The 9,249-nt window shown below is 52.3% G+C and overlaps 1 protein-coding gene across 1 annotated transcript; it reads left to right on the top strand.

Moving 5' to 3' along the window:
- Window positions 1-436: 436 nt before the first annotated feature.
- Window positions 437-8,792, top strand: PBXIP1 (pre-B-cell leukemia homeobox interacting protein 1). The gene is made up of 10 exons (XM_006861512.1): window positions 437-487; window positions 2,261-2,387; window positions 2,657-2,721; window positions 2,812-2,977; window positions 4,665-4,898; window positions 5,036-5,059; window positions 5,762-5,844; window positions 5,952-6,083; window positions 7,022-8,253; window positions 8,711-8,792. The coding sequence occupies exons 1-10, from the start codon at window positions 437-439 to the stop codon at window positions 8,790-8,792; spliced, it is 2,196 nt and encodes a 731-aa protein (XP_006861574.1).
- Window positions 8,793-9,249: the final 457 nt, after the last annotated feature.

The following is a 9,249-nucleotide window of genomic DNA, read 5'->3' as shown; positions in this document are numbered from 1 at the left end:
GCTTTTCATGCTCTTCTTACTTGCTGTTAATCTGTAGCAAATCAAGTTAGTCAGCCTTTCAGGGCTTCATTTTTCCTGCCTACAACATGTGGCAGTTGGACAGGATATTTCTTAAAGCCTTTCTAACTCTGTGCTGCTTTGACCTTTCAAGATCAGTTCTGTTTCCCAAGGTCCTGCTGGTCCCAGGAAGCTCCAGGTGTCTCTGTAACTGTTGGCAGGGATGGATTTACAATGCAAATACTGTCCTGAGTTGAAGTGTTTAGGATCTGAAGGGCTAAAACCAGACCAGGGTCTGGAGGCTGCTGCCCAGCCCTTGAACTTTGAAACTCAGCCAAGGCTAGTTGCTTCATCCTGCCTCTTCTGAAGGGACCTGGGATCCTTAAAAGAGCTTTTCTCTGCAGGTGGCAAACACAGCAGCCCGGGGACTTCAGTAGCTATGGCCTCCTGCGCAGACTCGGATAATAGTTGGGTGCTTGCTGGTTCAGAGGTAGGAAGATTGGACATGGGGACCCCCATGGAAGGAGATTCCTACAGGGTTGGGGTGTTTTCTGGGTTTGTCCCCATCTTTGGTCCTGACAGTCACTTGCATTGATTTTTACTGGCTCTGGGAGGAGATCAAGTCCCAGAGGCTGTTGAAGAAGTCCTCATGGGAAAGGTGTTAGGACTTTACAATGGTACAAGGGTACAAGGGTACCATTTGAGTAAGCTGAGAGGTTATGGGCAGAGCCTGGGGCCCCCTGGAAGACACCTGGTGGGTCTGGTGGAGAAGGCATCTGGGCCCCAACCCAATAGGAAACTGTGAAGACCTTTGAGTTGGAGGGTGCCAGGACAATCATTGGGAGGATGAAGCCACCATGTGACTAGGTAGGAATAGGGAGAGTGTTTTGAGGGCTCTGTTAGGGCTCCAGATCAGAGTTGGTGAACTCTCATGCCACCTGAAGCCACTGAGAAGGATGAAAGGGGCTGGCAGGATGGGGGCTTGATGATCTAGAAAGGGAATGGAGACATTTTGTCAAAGGGATCGCTCAGAGTTCCAAGCCCCATTGACTTTAGTGTATTAGAAGGGAAGAAGGTGAGAGTTTAGTGTAGACATACTGAGTTTGCGGTGCCTTTGAGGAGCTGAGCTGCAAGTGAGAAATCTCAGGGATGATGTTGGAGCAGGACACATAGATTAGGACTCCCTGGCAGAGGAGGAGGAAGAGGTGGAGAAGGACAGGCACCATGCTTGCAGTCAGAGCCCTGTCCTGGTAGGGTGCCTTTGCTGACAGCTGGGGGACCTTGGGTAAGCCATTTCACCTCTGTCCTTTCCTATAAAATGATTCTTGCCTTGTAGAGGTTGTTGTTAAGTTCTGTTGAGTCAGTTGACTCATTGTGACCCTGAATAGGGCTTCTGAGAACCAGCTGGTAGATTTGAACTGCTTGACTTTGTGGCTAGCAGGCCAGTGCTGATCCTACAGTGCCATGCTTGCCAAGGTGTTTTGAAAATTATAAAGGAACATATTAAGGTCAAGAATTATTCTTGGAAGAGTAGTGGGAACCATGGATAGGATAGGCAGGCAGTGGGAGGTATGTAGGGAGAGGCCAGGACTGGATGGCCAGACCTAGTGCCCCATGAGGACAGGGTCAGCCTCACTGTGGTCAACTTCTGTGAGCAACTGCCTTCAGAAGAGAGGTGGGTGGGAGTGAGTGATGGGCCAGTGGCAAAGGGCAGAAAATCTTGGAAGATATAAATGGGAGGCCAGTTATGTGTGAAGGAAGCCCCTGGATCACACAAAGCTGTGATCCTTGGGTGCCCAAGAGATTCTGTTCTCTTGTCGCCTGTCTACCCCCAACCAATAACCAGATTGTTCATTTGTCAGGAAAGGAAGTACTGATGGTCTTGGGCGGGGGTTCCCAGGCTCTAGCCTCTAGCTGGCTTCCCTCCCGGGGTGCCAAGTTTGTACATTTGCTGCTACTGTCTGACTCCTTTCCTTGGTCCAAGTGGGCTGATTTGTTTAAGGGAAACTGGCTTCCAAAGCTGCTTAGAGCAGCAAGGGAGATTAGGGGGTGGGCAAAGGCCCTATGTCTGAGCTGAGGTGCCGTGCTACCACCCCTGCCACTTCGGTTTGGCTCATTACCCAGTGTATCTTTGTAAGATATGGGTTGGGATTCCTGAGTTGTGTTGCCAGACCCAGGGGCCCTAGCAAAGCACCCATGCTCCTGGTTTTGTCTTGTTGTCTTTTCTCTGGGGCAGCCCTTCTGCTCACACCCTTCCCCTCAGAGTTTGCCTGTGGAGACCCTGGGCCCAGAATCCAGGATGGACCCAGAATCTGGCCTGGATCCCCAGGCCCTTCCAAGCCTCTCCAAGGCAAATGGTGAAGAATTAACAGGGACCTTGGATAGAGAAGGTAATGGGGCCCTGCTGAGTGTGGGGGTGTAGCTACCTCTCCTCCATGTTCTGGGATTTCACAGATTCTTTTGGAAAGAGGGGATAGTTGAAGTGGTTAGTCTATTTCCCCCATTCATCTCAGTTTGCAAACTCCTTCCATCATTCTGGGCATTTTCTTGCCCCTTCCAACCTGGCAGGGCTCTGTGGGAGCCAGGGAGCTGTGGAGAGAGTTCAGCTTGGGGGTGAGGTGGTTATTATTTTTTTCTGAGCCTTTTCTCTTTACCACAGGGACCCTGTTCAAGAGTGAAGGCTCCCAGCCTGGGCCCATTCCTCCAGAAGAGACTAAAGCCAAGGTGAGGACCTTCACTTGGGGGAGGGGGGGGAAGGAGGGAGGAGGGAAATGGAGGAGGACTAGGAGCTGCTCACAGCTGTTTCTGTATCAGGGCGTCATGGAAGGTGATGGTTGTGATGTGAAGCCCCCTAGCCCAGAAGACATGGTGGTCCAGGGTGACTTGCAGGAGACCCCCCTGGTGGCAGATCTGGGACTGGATACACAGGGCATGGAGGACCAGAGTCCGCCACAGAGCCTGCCCTCATCCCCCAAGGCAGGTGAGAGTCCTCCTGGTCTCCTTTTGTTACTTACCTTCTAGAAAGTATGGTCTTGGCCTTGGGTTGGTGTCCTCCTTAAATTATAGCAGTGAATCATCACCACCATCCTTTGAGGACAGTGAGGCCCAGAGAGGTTAGGTGACTTGTCCATAACCACATAGCTGATGAGTGGCAGAGCCAGGTCTGGTTGACTCTTTTCTGGCATGGGACCTTTTCTCTCTCATCCTGTCTCTTTCTCTCTCTTTTCCCTCTTTTCTTATTGTCTCTATAATTCAATCTTCAATCCCTGAGTCTCTTCCATGTGCTGGTTCTGGTCCCAGGAAAGGGAGGATGGTGGTTCATGGCCTATGTAAGAGACGGACCAAGCCTGACTGAGCCAAGATACAAGTTAGGCCTAAGAAATGTGCAAAAAGGTGGTGGTGGTGCTATATGATGACCATTGGACTGCTAAAGGCAGGCTTGGCAGTTCCAACTTCCCGGAAGCCCTATACAGGGTTACTGTGAGTTGGAACCACCTCAACAGCACTTAACAACAACAAAGGAAGAGGAGGAGTGTTTACTTAGATGATGGGCTGAGGGGAAGGAAGAGAAAGGTACAGTTGGGAAAAGGTTCATACTGTCGGTGATTTTTGAACAGAGTCTGAAGCAAAGAATAGGCTTTTGATAGGTAGGGCAGGAGAAAGAGAACATTCCAGGCCAAGGCTCCAGGATCTGCAAAGGATGGTCCACTCCAGGATGTGGGTCTGGGGGATGAGAGGAAGGGGATAGGGTTGGAAAGAGCAATTGGGGGCAGGTTGTATAGCGTTCATGCCCCATACTACGAAAGTTGTTTCCAAGGCCTGTGACTGAGGAGTGGCACAGATCCATCTGCACTGAAGAGTGACAGTGTGGAGGAAGAGGCCAGGGCCATGGAGATGACTGTAGCCGGTGGGCCGAAGGGGATGAAGGTCTGAACTAAGGTGGTTGCAGTGGTTGAGGAGAGGAATGGAGATGTTCAAGTGTGGAATTGTCAAGACTTGTCTGGGTGTGGGGTGAAGAGGGAGGCCTTGGGTTTGCACTAGATGGTACCAGTGAATCTTTCCCTGGTTGGGGAACCCCAGAAAAGAATCAGTTTGGAGGGCATTGTATTGCCCCTGATGGACATCCAGATGGAAATGGCCTACTGTAGGCAAGGAAGACATATAGTTGTGGCACTCAAAGGAAGCCAGGTCAGGAGTGACCAGTCAGGGACTCATCTGCTGTGAGTGAGGCAGCTAGTTGGTGACTGTGTGTATAATGGGAAGAACAAAAGAACCAGAAATGGTACTCGGAGACCATCACCCTTAGGACAGGCAAGAGTTGGAGAGGGAGGCCGAGGAGTGACCAGAGTTAGGAGGGAGACAGGAGGGTGGGTGGGAATACCTACAGGAACTTGATGGGGAGGCACATGTTGAAGAAGGAGCATGCTTTACGATGAAAGTGGCTCTTGTAGTGTATAGGTTGAAGGGACTGATCTCTTGTGCCTTCTATACTAGGCAGAAGCAGTTTTCAAGGCAGAAGTGGTCAGGGTCTTCCTGTGTCCTCTCTGCAGTCAGTGGGGGGAGGAGATGGAGGCAGAGCCTCGCTATACCTTCCTCTACTACTCCCTCTCTCATTACGTTCTGTCACTCCACTGGCCTCATTGCCCTGCCCCCATTCTTCCCTCCAGCTCAGATCATGGAAGACTTCTGCTTCTCCAGCAGTGAGGACGACACCGACATAGATGTGGAAGGCCTGCGGAGACGGAGAGTCCGGGACCCCAGCCCTCCTCGGCCCTCAACATCGATGGGGATAGAGGACCAGACAGGGAGCGAGGGTGTGGTTGGGGAGTTGGGCATCTCTCTCAACATGTGCCTCCTTGGAGCTTTGGTTCTGCTGGGCCTGGGGATTCTCCTCTTCTCTGGTGAGTGGTACCTCTCTGCTGAGGCCATGGGCCTCTACTCTGACCCCTTCAGTTCTGCCTCTTAATGCATTCTTACCCTGTCCCTTTGCACCCTCCCCCCTTCGGGCCTTGTTGGACTCCTCTGTCTGCATCCTCAGGTGGCTTCTCAGAGTCTGAGACTGGTGAGTGAATTGGGTTCCTGGCCTTGTGTGTCTGCCCTCTCCCATACCTGAGGGAGGCAGTGATGGTGAGTGGGCTTCTCAGGGTCAGGAGTAGCAGTGCTGGTGCTGTGGGGTTGCTCAGTTATTGCTCAGTTATTGGCCTTGCCAGCTGTTCAGGTCAGCCTTGGCCCTCTGCACCACTGAATTTCTCAGTCAGAGGGTTGGTCCATGACAGGAGGAGTAAGTGAGTGTGTGTGTGGGGGGGTGGTGGTGGTGGGGTGAGGTAGGGGGTGGTGGTGGTGGTGAAGGAGGGAGGGAGTGAACTTTGTGGGCCCCTTTTATAACCTGAGACACTCAGGAGTTGGTTCTTGTCCTATTCCCCATTCCTGCTTTATACCAGACCCTAAATTCTATCCTGGGCCTCAGCTTCTCTCTTCTTATCTAAGCACACATTTTAGATTCACTATAGGGTGAACACTGGGCCTCAAGATCAAGTTGAACCATCAGTTTGGTGGTTCAAACCTGCTAGGTGCTCCTGAGAAACCCTACATAGGGTCACTATGAGTCAGAATCAACTCAACTTCACTTAGCAACAACCAAAGCATAGCCAGTATGTGGCTCACTTGGCTATGTTTCCACATCACATCCCTGGCACAGACATTGTTAATTGAGCACAGAACTCCTCTCCCACTGAGCCAGTTTCAGGACCTCCCTTTCCTGCAGGGTCCATGGAGGAAGTGGAGCTGCAGGTCTTCCCGGATCCTGGCTCAGATACTGAGTTGCAGGGTGCTGTGGGAGATGGGCAGGTATGTGTGACTATCTCCATAGGTCTGTGAGGCCTAGTCGGGGAGAATGGGTCCTGCCTGGGTCAGTGAGACAGGGTAGCTGGAGTAACGGGCTCCTTTGACCTCAGGATGGACCAGGAGAGCAGCTACAGACCTCAGCACCCCCTGGCAGTGTCCCCAGCCTGCAGAACATGGCCCTTCTGTTGGACAAGCTGGCCAAGGAGAACCAGGATATCCGGCTGCTGCAGGCCCAGCTACAGGTGGGCACAGGTGGGAGGGTGGGCTGGGCCAACCTTCCCTGGGCCAGGTTTCTGTCATAGTGTCTTTCCCACATATGAATCCTCTCCCCCCGCCACTTTCCATACCTTCATCCTCTCCTCTTCCCACTTGAGTCAAGACATCTTCAATTTTTTTTTTTTGTATGAAATAAGTGTTTATTGAAATATTGAAGTATACAATTATATATTATTGTTATGAATTGCTGTTAAATAGATGCCAACTCATGGTGACCCCACATGTACACAGTAGAAATATATACCATAGGGTTTCCAAAGCTTTGACATTTTGGAAGCAGCTTATGGAAATATGGATGAGTTCATATCACCAGCCTTTTGGCTGGTTATTATTAAGAGCCATCAAGTCACTTCCTACTCATAGAGACACTGTATGGAGGCCTGGTGTGGTGCTTTAGGATCAGTACTAGGACTACTAACTACAAGGTTGGATCTTCATAGTTTTTGATTCCCATTTCTCATGCTGAGGTTTAGGCCAGGGCTGGTAGTACCTGTTTCACATGACATGCCCTCTCTGATTGATTGATAGGGTCTGCCTGGAGCGTTGTGAGGAGAAGGATTTGAAGAACATGTTAAGGCTCAGTGGGAAAGCTGTGCTGTGCTCAATTGACAATGTCTATTCTGAGGATAGGAGGTGGGAATAGGGCCATGAGAGCAATAGATTGGCTGTCATTAGTAGACAAAGATGGAGAAGCTGAGGCCCAGGATGGAATGTGGGGATCCCATGGTCTGATGCAGGGCAAGATGGGAAATAGGATGAAAATGAAATCCTCTGAGTATCACAGGCCATAAAAGGAGCTTGGGCCTCATGCCCACTATGACAGAATTGAATTAGGGTCAAGTGTATTGAGCTCAGCGTAAGGATTTCTTGTGGTTCCCCCTGTCCTATTTTGTCCCCATTCCAGGCCCAGAAGGAGGAGCTCCAGAGCCTGATGCATCAACCCAAAGGGCTGGAGGAGGAGAATGCCCAGCTCCGAGGGGCCCTGCAGCAGGGTGAGGCCTCCCAACGGGCCCTGGAGTCAGAGCTGCGTCAGCTGCGGGCCCGGCTTCAGGGGTTAGAGGCTGACTGTATTCGAGGCCCAGATGGGGTGTGCCTCAGCTGGGGCAGAGGCTTCCAAGGTAGCAAGGTCACTGAGGGGCAAGGCCCCAGGGAGCAGAAGTCAGGCCCTGGCTTCCTGAAACAGAAGGAGCAGCTGGAGAATGAGGCCCAGGTACTAAGGCAAGAGTTGGAGAGGCAGCGACAGCTTCTGGGATCTGTGCAGCAGGATCTGGAGCAGAGCTTGCGGGAGGCTGGCCGAGGGGACCCAGCCCATTCTGGCTTGGCCAAGCTGGGCCATAGACTGGTCCAGAAGCTGCAGGACCTACAGAGCTGGAGCCAGGATCCTGGGGCCTCTGTCAATGTCTCAGGGACCCGTGCTCAGGAACTCCACTTTCAAAGTTCCAGAGAGAAAAGTGGGAAGGAAAAGTGGCAGAGTGGGCAGGGAGACCGCAAGGCTGAGCATTGGAAGCATAAGAAGGAGGTATCTGGCCAGGAAAGAAAGAAGAGCTTGGAGGGTGAGGACAGGGAGCGGGCAGCGAAATGGAAGGAGAGCAAATCAAGGGATGAAGAGTGGGAAGGCAAGAAGGATGGCAAGCCACACAGAGGCCCCAAGGAGCTACCAAGGAAAAGTGGGAGTCCTCACTCCTCCAGAGAAAAGCAGAAGCATCCTCGGTGGAGGGAAGGGGCCAAAGACAGGCATGACCCCCTGCCACCCTGGACAGAGCTGTTGAGGCACAAGTACCGAGCACCCCAGGGCTGCTCAGGTGTGAACGAGTGTGCACGGCAGGAGGGTCTGGCTTTCTTTGGCGTGGAGCTAGCCCCCGTGCGCCAACAGGAGCTAGCCTCTCTGCTGAGGACATACCTGGCGCGGCTGCCCTGGGCTGGGCAGTTGACTGAGGAGCTGCCTCTCTCACCTGCTTACTTTGGTGAGGATGGCATCTTTCGCCATGACCGCCTCCGCTTCCGGGATTTTGTGGATGCCTTGGAGGACAGCCTGGAGGAGGTGGCTGTGAGGCAGACAGGGGATGATGATGAGGTGGATGACTTTGAGGACTTCATCTTCAGTCACTTCTTTGGAGACAAAGCACTGAAAAAGAGGTGGGGAGCTGTGTGGGAGTTGAGTCTGGTGGGACAAGGGGATGGATGTAAAGGCACAAGGGCCCTGAGTGGGAGGTTATCACTTTGAGATCTCAACCTTTCAGTCCCCTACAGTCTTTCCTTAGAGAAGGTATCCATCCAGCTGAGCTTGCAGTCTTTTCCTGAGGGCAGGAAGTTACTTGGGCTCACCCTAGTGTGATCCCGGGTTCTCTTTCAGGGTTGGGGGAATTTTCTTGCTCTCCCTATACCTGCATATACCCAGGGTAAAGGGGATTACTTCCTGCCTTTCTGCCTCTCTGACTAGCGCCTTCATCCTGGGAGACCTGGTCTGCTTGGTGGTAGCCGGTGCTTGGTGGTAGCCGTGTGTGTTGGCTTCTTGAGGAGGGAGTCAGGGTTCCTCTCCTCAGGATTGTCCTCTTATGACCTTTTCCTGCTCTCACCCCATGTTTCCCCACAGGTCAGGGAAGAAGGACAAGCATTTCCGGAGCCCCAGAGTTTTGGGGCCTAGGGAGGAGCACAGCCACCACCACAAGGGCTGAGGCCCTGCCCCATCAGGGGAATCACCTGGTCTGCTCCTCGGGTTCTCCAACCCCTCCACCCCTGCGTCTGGGGCTCAGACTAGCACTGCCCTTGTTTGGTGAGGGTATCCTTGGTGAGGGGTTGCACTCGCAGAGGAGAGCAAACTCACCCACACCTGCACTGATTCCACTTTTGCTAGAAAAAGGCCTTAGCTGGACTGCCAGTCTATCTATGCAAATGTATGCAAATGCGTGGGGCCCTGGGTCAGGACCCTTGGCAGCCTGAATGTGTTATGTCAGTATGAAATGCGGAGATGGCAGAGGAGTCTGTTGTATTTTTTCTTAAATGGAGTAGGGGGAAGAGCTTTCTGATTGAAGCTAAAGCACATTCACTCTGTTTTGTGGGTGTGTGTGCATGACCCAGAGGGACCCCTTTAACCTCACATACTGACCTAGTGCCCATTGGGATCGGACTAGA

The sequence above is a fragment of the Chrysochloris asiatica genome, unplaced genomic scaffold (assembly GCF_000296735.1).
Source record: "Chrysochloris asiatica unplaced genomic scaffold, ChrAsi1.0 scaffold00042, whole genome shotgun sequence".
Lineage (NCBI taxonomy): Eukaryota > Metazoa > Chordata > Mammalia > Afrosoricida > Chrysochloridae > Chrysochloris > Chrysochloris asiatica.
Note: the sequence above shows the minus strand (reverse complement) of the source record. Positions and strands in the feature narration are given on the sequence as shown.